The sequence below is a fragment of the Berghia stephanieae genome, chromosome 8, assembly GCF_034508935.2.
Source record: "Berghia stephanieae isolate SIO BIC M18660-M18661 chromosome 8, UCSD_Bste_1.3, whole genome shotgun sequence".
Taxonomy (NCBI): domain Eukaryota; kingdom Metazoa; phylum Mollusca; class Gastropoda; order Nudibranchia; family Aeolidiidae; genus Berghia; species Berghia stephanieae.
This window is the reverse complement of record NC_088367.1, coordinates 19,916,262-19,931,261: the sequence shown is the minus strand read 5'-3', so window position 1 is coordinate 19,931,261 and position 15,000 is coordinate 19,916,262. Positions and strand designations below refer to the sequence as shown.

General features: G+C 34.5%; 2 protein-coding genes across 2 annotated transcripts in view; both read left to right on the top strand.

The window, feature by feature from the left end:
• The first annotated feature begins 8,933 nt into the window (after positions 1–8,933).
• LOC144977798 (uncharacterized) lies at positions 8,934–11,695 on the top strand. The gene is made up of 2 exons (XM_078923194.1): positions 8,934–9,231; positions 10,635–11,695. Exons 1-2 carry the CDS (start codon positions 9,174–9,176, stop codon positions 11,222–11,224), a joined length of 648 nt encoding a protein of 215 aa, XP_078779320.1. The 5' UTR covers positions 8,934–9,173; the 3' UTR covers positions 11,225–11,695.
• Positions 11,696–12,947: 1,252 nt separating this feature from the next.
• Positions 12,948–15,000, top strand: part of LOC144977919 (uncharacterized) — a 28,352-nt gene continuing 26,299 nt past the window's right edge. The window contains exons 1-2 of the mRNA XM_078923332.1: positions 12,948–13,171; positions 14,999–15,000. The exon at positions 14,999–15,000 is cut by the window's right edge and continues 286 nt beyond it. The gene's annotated coding sequence lies outside the window, so the exon portion shown is untranslated. The remainder of the gene's footprint in view (positions 13,172–14,998) is intronic.

Sequence of the window (15,000 nt, the reverse complement as noted above, 5' to 3'; positions counted from 1 at the left end):
TTTGAATAGCTGATAATCAACCATAAATTATTTTTTAAAGCTCTATTATTATTATTATTATTATTATTATTATTATTATTATTATTATTATTATTATTATTATTATTATTATTATTATTATTATTATTATTATTATTATTATTATCATTATATTATTATTATTATTATTATTATTATTATCTCATCATCATCATCATCATCATCATCATCATCATCATCATCATCATCATCATCATCATCATTCATATTATTATTATTATTATTATTATTATTATTATTATTATTATTATTATTATATATTATATTATTATTATTATTATTATTATTATTATTATTATTATTATTATTATTATTATTATTATTATTATTATTATTATTATTATTATTATTATTACTTTTATTATTATTATTATAATTATTATTATTATTATTATTATTATTATTATTATTATTATTATTATTATTATTATTATTATTATTATTATTATTATGTTATTATTATCATTATTATTATTATTATTATATTAATATTATTATTATAATTATTATTATTTTTATTATTATTATTATTATTATTATTATTATTATTATTATTATTATTATTTGATATAGCGTCAGTATCCACAAATAGTGCTCAGAGGTGCTTTACAATAGTTTTTTGATATCATATAAGTTCATTAATTCGACTACAAAATCATCACAACAGTCAAACACACACACACACACACACACACACACACACACACACACACACCTCTTGTTCGAAGTTCACATAGAATCACGAAAAGCAGAATGAAAAAGTTTTGTTTTTAAAGAAGTTTGAAGACTGGTAAACTTTTACATTGTCGGGTTTTAGGTGGTAAAGAATTCCATACGATTGGAGCTGAAAATGCAAAACCAAGCTCAACAAACTTTGTTCTTGGGATGTTTTTCTCCGTTAGCGAAGAACTGGCGAATCGTCATCAATAACATTTCGTATTCTGCATACCATTTGGAGAGCGCTATGAACCGCCTACAGCACTTTGTTATGTGCGCGCGCATGTCTAGGTGAGTTTCAAAATAAAAACCAAGGTTTCGAAGGACATTGGAATTTTTAATAACAGATTCGCCGAAGGACAGTTGGTAAATGAGTATACCCTTTCCTGTCTTTTTGAATACAATCAGCTCAATTTTATCCTCGTTGAAATTAACCTTGTTGTTTGTCATCCATGCTTTAACGTTATCTAGACATGCTGCAAGTCGCTGTTTTGTTTTTCCGGTGTATTTTGATGAAATGGGAGTGTATAACTGGGTGTATCAGCGACGAAGATATGATGACGGAGACAGAAGGTCGTGATGATGTTGCTCAAGGGCTCTGTGTACATTGTGAAAATATTAGGGCCAAGCACTGAACCCTGGATTTTATATTAGCCTCTTTATTAGGATCAAAACTACAGTTTACAATTTCATAAATTCAAAGAGGCACTCATGATGATCATCTCCTAAGTCGGTATTTTTTCCACGTTTCTAGCATTTCTGTAAATTCTGTATTGTTTTTTTAGTTCGACCAGTTCTTGGGGGAACAACAGAGGGAAAGAAAGAGTGTAGGTGGGTGTCTGTTCTTGATGTTTGAAATTATATCGAAACGACCGTTTCCGATCTAAAATAACGTAACATATCCTTATAATAAAAACATAACACGATTGAGGTAATTTTTCCCTCTGATGGTTATTGGGTGAAGCCTTTCAAATATAGACCAGTTTCGTCTTTTCTAATCAAAACTCAAACCATAGATAACAGTAACACCAATTTATTTTCAAAACAGATGGTATGTAGATATATGAATTAGTTTTGTTTTTTTACAACATGAAAATGTGAAATGAAGAAACTATAAACCTTTCTCATTCTCAATTTTACCTTACAATATTTTTTATAGTATATCACAGCAACAGTTTTTACCATCAACTTGTTAACGTAACAGATATCAAGGTGGATGGCTCAGAGGCTTGTGTGACTGCTCGCTGATCTCCCTCCCTCCCCCTCCCCCTTCTCTCTCTTTCTCTCTCTCTCTCTCTCTCTCTCTCTCTCTCTCTCTCTCTCTCTCTCCCGCTCAGCCAGCCGGAGGGTGGTGTCAGTTGGACCCCAAGTTTGGCTCTGATCCCGCGATCTTTTTATTTTCTTATTAAATCTGGCCTTTCTCCACACCCTGTATTTCTCAACAATGCAACAGTGTAATTACTGTACTGATTTTTTATAACACTGTAAAATGATACACTTTGTTTCACATGATATATATAACAAAGCTTGCTTTTAAATCACTTAATTGCAACCATTCTTTATCAAGTCCTCCTTTCTAATCCATCTTGTCAAGTTTTATCAAGATTTAATTTTTGAAAAAGTTATGCAGAAGTTTCCTCCAAAATTGATATAATGGATGATGAATTAAACATAAAATACTTTGGAAGACATTTTACGTGTCTGATCGTAGCCATCGTTAACATTTACGATGGCTACGGTCTGATTCATCATACAATTTACTGATTAAAAGAAAGACATTAAACGTTCAATCAACGTGCCAGAATTATATTGGAGCTTTAATTCTAATTCTTCAATTAAATTTTCTTTTATTTTAATTTACTTTTCTCCGAGCTTTAAGAATCAAGCGTTACATTTTGTCCCTGGATTCTTTAGAACCAGTTAACGGCCGTACTCTGGAAAGAAAATGTATTTTAAAAATTGGCCAAAAAAAATAATAAATCGTCCTTCAAACATTTATCGATTTAAACGACCCTCATCTTGGCAAACATCCTTAAACCTGGGACTACCGTGAAGACCTTGCAAAGTCCCAGGTTTGAGACTTTTTGCCAAGATGAGGGTCATTGAAATCGATGATATTTTTTGAAAGACGAGTTGGGTTTTTTGGCCAAATTTTTAAATACGCGTCTTTCCGTAGTACAGCAGTTAAGTGGTTAATGAGCAACTCGAGAACGCGTTTCAATTTGCTGTTTTGAAAAAAAGTATTCTCTCGTGCTCTTATTTTTTTAAAAACCCGTTTATGTTTTCAAAGCACCGCAGAATTGTGGAGTATTTTGTCGAATCACGTTTTTTTTGTAAATAGATCCAAGTGACATTAAGCCGCATCCAACCAATAGCATTTGTGTTTGTCAATAAATGTGTTCAATAGCTCTAAAATCGAAGCCAGCTTAATCAATGTTTTATCGCTGGAACAAAGGAAATGGCATTCGATTGAGTTCTGGCATTGAATTGTAATGTGCGCTCTCCGAGTTATGGGGATACAGAATGCATGATAGGCTTGTCTAATGTGCTGGTTTACCCTGTACTTAATCTGATGGGTTGCCGGAGTAAACATGTTTGCCAGATTGATTATGCAGAGAATGCCACGCTAAACGAGTCTTTGAAAAATATACCAAATGGTCGGGAAAAAAATTGCGAAATGTTGAAATAATAAAAAATTTATTTCCTAATCTAGCTCCCATGAATTAGTATCTTGTTCAATGAATATTTAACTTAGTTTTGTTGGTGAAAATTATTTTATAGTTTAAATAGTGAAAATTTATATATCAAATAAGTAACATTAAGTGACAAGAAAAAATGCCAAAATAATATGCAACAATGTAAAACTCAATTTTCACAAGCCAAAGGCTTTTTAAAAAGACAACGTTTTTGGAATGCGGTATTATAAACGCCAAAATGGCAACTCTGTTAGAGATCGTTGCTGATGTCAACGATATGGTTGCGTACATTGACAAACATTTTTTAATGACTAGTGGAGAACCCGTAATATTTGAGGAGAAATAAAGGCTATTTTGAACAGGCGGGCATCTATTATACTTATTATTATACATACTACCGCGGCTATGTGGTCTTGTCGTATGACAATCGCTTTCGGATCGTAAGGTAATGTGTTCGATCCTCGCTCAGCGCATAATTGAGTCCTTGGGAAAGGCTCTTTACTCACATTCTCTCACCGTACTCAGGTGTAAAATGAGTACCTTGCCGTTAACACCATTGTCTCGGTCCGAAAAAATTGTAATATCGCCTAACAGGCGTCGTGTCCCGTCCTACATGTTAAATGTTGCTGTTGGCAAGGGACCCCCTTGTAAAGCGCTTAGAGCACGTTTAGTGGATATTGCGCTATATAAAGCTTTTTTTTTTTTTACTGTTTTGTGGAAATAAACATAGATCGAGACAAATATTTATTGAGTCAACGGATAATAGAATTAGCCTTAATTTAAGAAAGGTTGGCAAGTTCCTTCGATAGCAATCTGTAAAAAATAGTGCTATCAATTTTAGATTTGCCGGTTATTCTGTGCTCGATTATAAAAAAAATTAACATTGGCTTTACGGAACAATATTGACCCCCAAATCTACTTTAGAAAAAGAATAGATAGATTATTATTATTATTCTTATTCTTATTATTCTTATTCTTATTATTATTATTATTATTATTATTATTATTATTATTATTATTATTATTATTATTATTATTATTATTATTATTATTATTATTATTATTAGGCCTATTATTATTATTACTTGAGAGTATCAAGAGATGTTTAAAATTACATCATCATTTTTTGTGGCTGCAGATGAGATAATTATTACTGGATAGTACCAAGACAGATTTAAAAATAATTCAATCATAACTCATCATTTTTTGTTGTTAGAATGTGCTAGAATTGTGTAGAATCGATTATACCCGCAATGAAAACCAACGGTCATAATATTATTAAGGACTGATTATTACAACTAGCAGATTTTCTTAGTATTAATTTAAGTCAACGGATGATTGAATTAGCCTGAAATTAAAAAGGGTAGCCCTATTCGTCGGGAAGGACGAACGTCATTTTTTTTTATTTTTTTTTTGGAGGGGGGGGGGGGGGGCTGGAAAAGTTAGCTATATAGCAATTAATTTCACTATACACCGTTAGTAAGTTTACCCTAAGAGGAGAATGGAGATATTGATGGGTTCGGTTGAATAACTGGCACTGTAAGGACGAATACACACTCCGAATTAAAAAAGGTTTGCAAGTTACTCGTATACCAGTCTGTAAAAAAATAGTTTCAAAATTGTTAGATTTGCCAGTAATTTTGTGCTTTATGATAAAAAATTAACACTGGTAGTTGTGAACAATTTTGATCCCCGACGTTTTTTATTTAAAAGAATGGATTTTGATCAGAAAAGATGCACAAAGTATATCAAAAGATTAAAATGACAACTTGTCAAAAGTCTCATTAAAAATATGTGACCAGTGCTCTCAAATTTGTATAACGAGATTGCAATCGACCATATTATATTCGCACAATTATTGCTTTTGCAGTTCATTCAATGGGATTACTTATTTTTAATCGGCTACTCAACGTTCTAATGATTCAGTTCTATGCTTGTTGTGTATGTTGACATCATACATACAGATCTTGAGAAAAGTGAGTGGAGCAGACACTCTTGTTAATAACAGCAAGGAATGAAGTGAGTGGAAAAGTGCCAGAAGAGAATTAAAAACTTTGCGGCGATGGAAGATCGAACCCACGACCTTAATGGTACGACAACTCCGCCTGGTTGGGGAGAGGGTAGCGCTACTGTAAGAGCTGCTTTTTTTTTTTTTTTTGATGGTCTAGAAACATGTGGCTGGCAGGTCCCTGACATCGAATTCAATAACTGTGGGTCTCGCAAAGCGGAGTTCTTGGAAGTGCCATGTTCAAGTGTTAACTCTCTCCTTACCAGCCATATTCAGGATTTTCCCCAAAACTTCACAGCCATCTAACACAAAAAAAAAAATTATTTTTTATCACTCAATAGTAAAGTCTTATGATGCATAATTTTTTTAGCAAAACATGCTCTACAACAAACTGTTTATTTTCTTTAAATTTTATGATGTTCAAAAGAAATTTGAATAAGAATAATGTTGGTTGTATCGTAACGAATGTGACGATTTTCCTGTAGTTGGTAAGGAGAGGGTTAATAGAGAACCTTGTCTAGAAAAGAAAAATGAAATTGTGCCTTACAGGTATCTATATAAATGTTTTTTGGGATATTGATTTGGATGTTATTTAAATTTACCGTCATCGTCGTTATTGTTGTTGCTATATTTTGTTTTTGTCGTCGATTTCGTCGTTGATGTTGTTATTTTTGTTGTTGTCGTCGTCGTCATCGTTGTTGTCGTCGAAATCGTCGTCTTCGTCATCGCTGTTGTAATCATCATCCTTGTTGCTATTTTTGTCGTCGCCACCACCATTGCCTGTTAATAATGCAATGTTTTGTTGTTGTAATCGTTGTTTATAATAGCTCAATACGATAAATTGCTTTGTCAATTGCCTTAGGGATGCCCATTCGTGTAAAAACAAAAGAGTCTGTTTACTAATAAGAAGGAACATGCTGGGACAACGCTTGCAAACAGAGCAGCATTATTTGCTTGTCGCTGAAACGCGTCTTGTAGACAAAAGCAAAAATCTCATTAACCAGTCAACTGCCTTACTCTGAAAAAAACTCGAATTTAAAAATTTGGCCAAAAAAAACTCGTCCTTCAAATATCGATCGATTTAAATGATCCTCATCTTGGCAAAAGTTCACAAACCTGGGATTACATTGAAGACAAATTTCCCCTTGGGGATAAATAAAGGGAATCTTATATATATATATTTTATATTTCTTAATGACAACTTAAAAATCCAGCTTTAAAAATAATAAGAGAATAATAAAAGGAAATAGAATCTCCAGAAGCTTCAATTTAATTTACGAAGGCAGATGATATGGATATTTCGGGTTTCCCCTTTGTCAACAAAAGGCGACGAATGAGACCCGCCAACGAATTGACATCAATCATCTTGCTCGTTGTTTCAATTCATCGTGTTTTGTTTACAATGGGAAACTCGAGACGTTCATATCATCATGTCTTCATAAAAAATGAAGCTGTAGAGGATTATATTCTCTTTTATAGTTGTTATTTAGCTTTGATTGTAAGATTCTATTCTCTTTTATAATTGGTATTTAAGTCTGAATTATGACATTTTTTGTGAGATCAATGTGCTGTCATCATCGATTAACCAGTTAACTGCAGTACTCTGGAAAGACACGTATTTAAAACATTTGCCAGAAAACTCGTCTTTCAAATTCCATCAGCTTGGTAAAAACTTTCAAACCCGGGACGTCGCAAGGTCTTCAAAGTAGTTCCAGGTTTGAGAGTTTTTGCCAAGATGAGGGTCATTTAACCTTCTCCTTACCAGCCATTTTCAGGATTTTCCCCAAAACATCACACCCAACTAACACAAAACTAGATTTTTTATCACTCAATCACAATAGCAGTTAAGTTCTAGCGATAAATAATTTCTTTAGTAAAACATGCTCTACAACACAGTGTTCAATTACTTTAAATTTTGTGATGTACAAAAGAAATTTGAATAAGAAAAATGGTGGTTGTATCGTAACGAATGTGACGATTTTCCTGTAGTTGGTAAGGAGAGGATTAAATTGATCGATTCAAAGAACGAGTTTTCTGGCGAAATTTTTGAATACGTGTTTTTCCGGAGTGCGGCAATTAACTGTTTAAATTGAAGCTTCTATTCCCTTATATTATTATTGTCATTTATTTCGTTGAGCTTCAAGAAGCACAATTTTTATCTAAATTCAGACTTAAAATTAGTTATCCGCGTCTTGTTAACGTCGATAGAATAAAGTCTAAAGACAGTTGGTCACGAAAACACACAGCAAGGTAATGGTGAACTGATTTCCGTTATAAATGGCCGAAATAAGGAACATGTTGCTAAGGAAAAAATAACAATAAGTATTGAATTGTAAGCTTCAATTTATTTGACGTAGGAGATACTGTGGACGTTTCGAGTTTCCCCTTTATTAACAAAACACGATGAATGAAACGCTGAGGACGAATGACCTCATTCGTTCTTAGTGTTTCATTCATCGTGTTTTGTTGATAAAGGGGAAACCCGAAACGTCCACAGTATCTCTCTTCATCTAATAAATTGAAGCTTACAATTCAATACTTAGGCCTATCGTTATTATTTTTCCTTATAAATGGCCAAACATATAAAATTCTCCATTTTAGAAATTCTATCTCGCTATCTAGCTGGTCGCTTTTGTGTTGAAAAGAACACATCCTGGTAAAAGCACTCATTGTTATATATAACGATCAATTTCTAATAGAATTATTGAGTGAAATTAGAGTAGGTGGTTCCTTTGCCTAACAAGAATTCAGTAATTTGAGCGGGGGGTTATGAATTTATGCGGTGTAGTAGAAATGCGTTTGAAAATTGTATCAGTGTTTTAGCCAACAACTTGATTTTAGAATGAATTTGTAAAGACCTTATCATATACAGTTCTTGAGGGCGAGGTTACTGAATGAATAAAGCCTCTCCGAAGGTCTGGGGATTGAGCTACAATTCGTACAAATTTGTTTAATTTGAAAAAGATGTCTTTTAAAATCCCTAACAGGCTCATTTACAAGGCATGGGCAATTTATCTTACATCAAACGTTTGTTTCAGAGATCATCTTTAATTCCTTCATAGAGCACATAGTGTATATTATGAAATAGTGGGGAAACTAAAAGGTTATTAATTCGTACAATAAGAAAAAGACAAATGCAATTTTTAGGGCACCTAAATCGACATAAATGTATTGAACATCTTGCTGCCACAGGAAAGATAGAAGGCAAAAAGAGTAAAGGTAGACCATGAAAAACATATTTGAATAGTTTGAACAGCTGGGTGACAAAGAAAGAGAAGAGGAATATTAGTTTTCTGATGTTATCTGATCAGAGAGATGAATGGCGCACGATGTCTGGCACAGACTTGGTATTTGAAGAAGAAGAAGAAGTGGGGGAAAAAACAACATACCAAATAATTAACCTGTCTCGGCTGGGGATCAAACCTCATTTTTTTTTATTTTTTTTTTTTTTTTGGGGGGGGGGGTATGTTTTCTTTTTTTTTTCTTCTCGTATAGACTATCTAGGTATTACTTTCAGATTTGTCTGGCACTTTTTCATACACACTTTTTCAAATACTTATCGTACACGAGTGTCTGCTCTCTAATTTGTCACGCACTGTCATTTGTGATATTGAACGGATGTAGAGAATTTAAAGCTTTGCTCAAACCATAACAAGAGAAGTAGACTCTAATTCAGTAAGCCAATCGACCTCAAACAATTCCGAACAAGGGCAATGAAACCAAATAATATATTTCAACCGTGTATCGTTATGATACTATCGTTTGTAATTTGTAAGTTTGTTATTAGCACTGTATCATACTTGACCTGTAGTCTGAAAATGGTAGCAATATAGTAGTAGTAATATAGCCCATATAGTTATAGTTATAGGGGAGGCCTTCCGAAAGGTCCTCGTTCTAGCACTTCTTTCATTTTGTATTTTCACCGTGGACCTTTTGTCAGGCGTTTATTTATTCAATTTGTCATCGTATAGAAGTATTTTAAAAACTTTAGAACAAACCTTGATAAATTTGTGAAAGTTAAAAATGTCCTAATTTGACCATTGTTTTGATTCTGGGCCGCCATTTTGATTTGTGAAGTATTAAAGGTAGTGCAAAGCAGTCCTAGGTTTGTTTTTTTTTTCTATTAGGTTAGCTCGAGGTCGGAGGATTTTTTTTCTTTTAGGGTTAGCTATAAGTCTTAGTTAAGGTGATAGGTTATTTGTTTTTCCCATTAGGGTTAGTTAAAGGTACTAGGTTGTATTTTTTCTTAGGATTAGTTCAGGGAATATTTAGGTTATTTCTCTTAGCACGAGGAGCTTTCGGAGGGCTTCCCCAATATAGTAGGAATTCAAAATGTAAGAAATACGACTTAGAGTTGTTTTTTTTTTTACATGGTAAGAAATGGTATTTACCGATGTGTACATATATGCAGGCCTGACATCCGAACGCAATTGGATTCAATAGTCTGATGTCACGTCGCCCAGCAACGGCGGCCATCGTGGTTCTAAACAAAGAAAATCGGCACTTTTTATTCTTCCTGCTGGCTAGAACTGTTCATATTATGTCTTGCGATCAGAATGTGTAAAAATCAAAACATGATCAGATTTATAATGAGTTGTTTTTTTTCTCCTCTGGATACGCTTTTATGCTCGTCGGAGAAATGTTTCATAAGTGCGTCCGCCATTGTTCCGATAGTTTAGAGCCAGTTGCTAAGTTACCATGCGTCATTACGGGGGACGTGACGTTACGACTGTTGAAGCGTATTACTTGCCTAGTAAAACATTGGTGTAATGGACAATGATTTGCGCCATTGTTCAATATTTCCATTATAACAATGAGCCCATAATGAATTGGCTTATCAGAATTGCAAATAAGTGCCCGTCGCGTCGGTATTTATTCCTCCCCGTAACGGGTAGAATATACAAGACCCAACGTGTCGTATTATGGTTGGCTATAAGAAATTCAATTTTCATTGCGGCATAATACTGCTTTGAGACGATTGGCTACATATGTTACCTTTGTTTATATAATATATATTATTATTATTATTATTATTATTATTATTATTATTATTATTATTATTATTATTATTATTATTATTATTATTCTCAATACAACATTTATTACTACTATTATGTACGTAACCATAAACTCTATATATTGTTCATATAATACGTTTACATATTCACCTATAGGTCCCCTGGTCTGTGTACATGTAGAAGTCGATCAGATGATAGAACTGTCCATGGGTTGGGAACCTCAAGACGATGTCCTTTCCACAATGGTCAAGATTGGATCAAGTAGCCCCAACGAAAATGACAACAGCAACGATAGACGCAACAGCAAACACAATTACGATAATAATAATAATAGAAATAACAACATTGGTGTCAATGACAGAAATGGCCATAAAGACAATAACAGTAATGGAAATGGTGTGAGAAATGCCAATATTGAATTAAATGTCACCATCAACAGCAAAGGCAGCGGCAATAGTAATGGAAACAGCAACGACAGCAGTAACAGTGTCAATGACAACGGAAGTGGCCACAGCAACAGCAATGGCAACAGTGGGAGATATGGTGACGTTAACATTAACGGTGCCATAAACAGCAGAGGCAATATTAACACTAATGACAACAGCAAAAACAATAAATATGGCAGCAACAACGACTACGACAACAGGAGCAACAACAACCACATCAGTAAAAGAAGTGGCAATGCAGCCCGCAAACATTCACATGTAAAGAAGGATAATGTACAGCAGGGGAAAATAAAGAGGTAACCGTTCAGTGGGCTATCAATGAACAATTCTATAGGGTCTTAATAAAAATTAAAAATGAATGCCATCTATATGCTTCTATAATTTGTACAATGAATAAAGATAAAGTACAATTAATTGCTGTTACTCCTCTCCTGTTGAAAACTAATACAAATTGTATCGAACAATAATCTGTCATAAACGGAAAGCAACTTAAAGCCGGATTGTCTTAAGACCTCCAATTAATACAGAAGTTAGGGTAGCACATCAGACTGGTAATCAGAGGGTCTGAGGTTTGATTTACAGTCGAATACGGTGGGATTTTTAGAGAGGTCTTATAATATGGAATTTTTCTGTCTGCTTTGCCTGTGTCGTACCTCATGCAAATCTTTCCAAATTGCCATTTTGAACCAATAGCGAATTCTAAGGGTTTTACTTTTATATTTCAGTAATATGTAAAATACGTAAATAAAAGATTTGATACAACAATTGAATGACAACAGAAACTCTTTCTTTCTTTCTTCTCTTAATTTGCAAACCACCGTTGGTATATTATTGTCACAAATGCAGGAGTCTCGATATTTTACATTTCTTCAGGATGTATTTGTGTGCTATAGTAAAGACTTAGCCTACCTCTAAACTCTTCCGTAGTGATTGAATTTACAACGATAGGTGGTGGTTGGATATTCCACAAGCTACCTCTCTCTCTCTCTCTCTCTCTCTCTCTCTCTCTCTCTCTCTCTCTCTCTCTCTTCGTCAATCTCTCTCTCTCTCTCTCCTTGCACGCAGCACACACACAAGCATAAACACACACACACACACAAACACACACACACACATTTTACCCACACTCTAATATATAAAACATATTTCGTGTTTACTTCAAGAAGGCCAAAGGCCAAAAGGTCGTTTGTTTTGTGTTGTTACCTTTTATATGAGTCAAATTAAATCACTTTATCTTTCACTCCATCTTATTGGCTCGTTTAGGCACCTCTAGTTCTTGGTTTTAGATGCATTACGATTCTGTTTTCATGTCTTTATTATTATTATTTTTTTTAATTTAGGGAAAGAAAACGATTTTAATGGTTTTGGAGCTTAATATAATTAGTAGTTCTCGTTAAGCGTATCATATAATATCAGAAACACATAAAGCATTTGTCGACGTGAACAAGACGCAGAAAAACGACTCTAAATTGTAAATTACGACCTTTCAGTGGATTTATTTAACCAGGTTGTTTCAAAAGAAGGAATATCATGTCTTGATTTGCAACACCCTTTAATTTTGTATACTAATGACTTCGACTTTAGATTCTTGAACTTTTGAGCTTTTTCATATAGCGTGATATCCGCTAAACGTGCCCAAAGCGCTTTACACGGGATCCGTAGGCAAAATAGGGATAATACAAAAATTTTCCGACAGAGACAATGCTGTTAACGGCCGGGTATTCATTTTACACATGGGTACGGTGAGGGAATGTAAGTAAAGAGCCTTTTCCAAGGACTCAACTATTCACTGCACAGAGCGGGACTCGAATCCAGGACCTTCCGATCCGAAGTCGAGTGTGATACCACTAGGCCACATAGCCGCACAATCCACAAATTAAGTGTCCAATATATATATATATATATATATATATATATATATATATATATATATATATAATATATATATATATATATAGCCTAATCACTTTAAAAAATACCGTTCTTAGACGTCTAGTCACATTTTTCTTTTCAGAAGAAAAAAATTGGATAGCCTTGTAAAGACCAATAGTCGTGTCCTTGAGAACAGCCACGAAAAGAGGAGGGGCGTTTCCAGATGGAGGATTGTTGAAGAGCTGAGGGGAGACGAGATTGCATTCAAGTTGAAGTCCAGGCGGACGAACGGCGCAAAAACAGGTCAACAGCGGATCGTTAGTTATGTGCCTGAGGAATATTTGGGGCATCTGAAATTGAAAAAGAGTTTAGCGAGTAAGTCCGTGATAATATAAATAAAGGGTTATAGTTGTAGGTATACTAAAGAAATAGTGAAAGTGGAGAGGCTTCGTAAGGGAACAATACAGACAATGGACGTTTCGGGTACAAACCCTTCGTCAGCACAATAATACACAAAGTAACGTGGAAAACAATTTTTTAAAATGAAAAATTACTTGTATCGTCTGAACCCAATGGTGGTATTCACCATTGAGTACAGACCATACAAGTTATTTTGCATTTTAGTTTATTTGTTTTCCACGTTAAGTTGTGTATTGTTGTGCTGACGAAGAGTTTGTACCCGAAACGTCCATTGTCTGTATTGTTCCCATAGGAAGCTTCTCTATTTTCACTCTTTCGTTAGTATTTTCACGATCACCAGCTTCAGGCAGCCCCTACCGTTTTCTAGTTATAGGTATGCTTTATTCTATGAATTGCCAAAACACAATGAGTTGATATTTTGGAAGATAAATTGATGATATGGATACAATTAATAATGCTCCATTTTCTTCTTTTCCGAGGATATACTGTATAGGAACAACTGCAATTTGCTGATTGTGCTCTTATAAAAATTGTTCCCACACTCTTAGGAATTTTCGTGAAATCTTGAAAAGAGAAGGTATAGACTCGGATTTTATTAAATACAAGCAAACGACCTACTTTTTCGATATAAAAAAATACCAAACGGTCTATTAAATAAATAACAAAGAGCAGAATAACATCAGCTTAATTTATTTTCATATCTGTAAACAACCAGCTATATTTGTCCGAGCGAACTTTCAGGGATGTCACTAATCCCGTGTTTTGATTGGACAGAAATTTACTGGTTAGCATTCTTAGTTTTTCCCATCCCACCTTCCACTCCCCCCCCTCTCTCTCTCTCTCTCTCTCTCTCTCTCTCTCTCTCTATCTCTCTCCCTCTCTCTCTCCCTCTCTCTCTCTCTCTCTCTCTCTCTCTCTCTCTCTTTCTCTCCTTTTCCCTGAAGTGTGTGGCCGTGTGCGTGTGTGTGTGTGTGTGTGTGTGTGTGTGTGTGTGTGTGCAAAAGAGAGAGAGAGGGGGGGGGGGGGAGAGCGATGGGGGACACGGAGAGGAATGCTGGTATACATGAATGTAATAAAAGATTATAACATGTAAAGACGTTGTGAGTTTAGGTAAAATACTCACAACATCTGTCCTCCATATAAATCCTATTAACACACATAATGATATGTGATCTTAACCGTTTATATCTGATTTATAGAAGGAACGAAGTTGGCCTCACTCAGCCCTTTGTTATTATTTTTTGACGTCCTTTTAGCGATAAGTTTTTATGAGAATATACCAATCAGACCATTAACGTTTAAGGGTTACACACAATTTTATGTGTTGGTATATTTAATTTGGCTGGCGGATGTTGTGAGCAGTTTGCCAGCTATTCTAGAGGGTATCGGATTTTCCTCCAAATTAGCATTGAAGTGAGAAAAACATTTCTTCTTTTGAATATATCTATAATTTATACTTTAATCTGGTCGGCAACAGAGGCAAATCAAACTGATGATGCAGAACTCGGTATAATTGAGAGTATTATAAGGGGACTCAGCGGTATGATCTTTGCTTCGTACCCCAACGGTACTGAGTTCGAGTACCAACCCTGCTGTGTGTGGCCCTGAACAAGTCACCTCGCCCTCACTCACTTTGCGGCGCTGCATTGCGGTTGATGCCTGTGTTACTCCAGTTTTCCCTGGGAATAGACCTAAAGCCAAATTTCCCCTTTTGGGATTAATAAATGGAATTTTGTTTTTGTTTTGTTAAACGTTATGTAGGCCTACGCTTTTCTTCCTCAGAG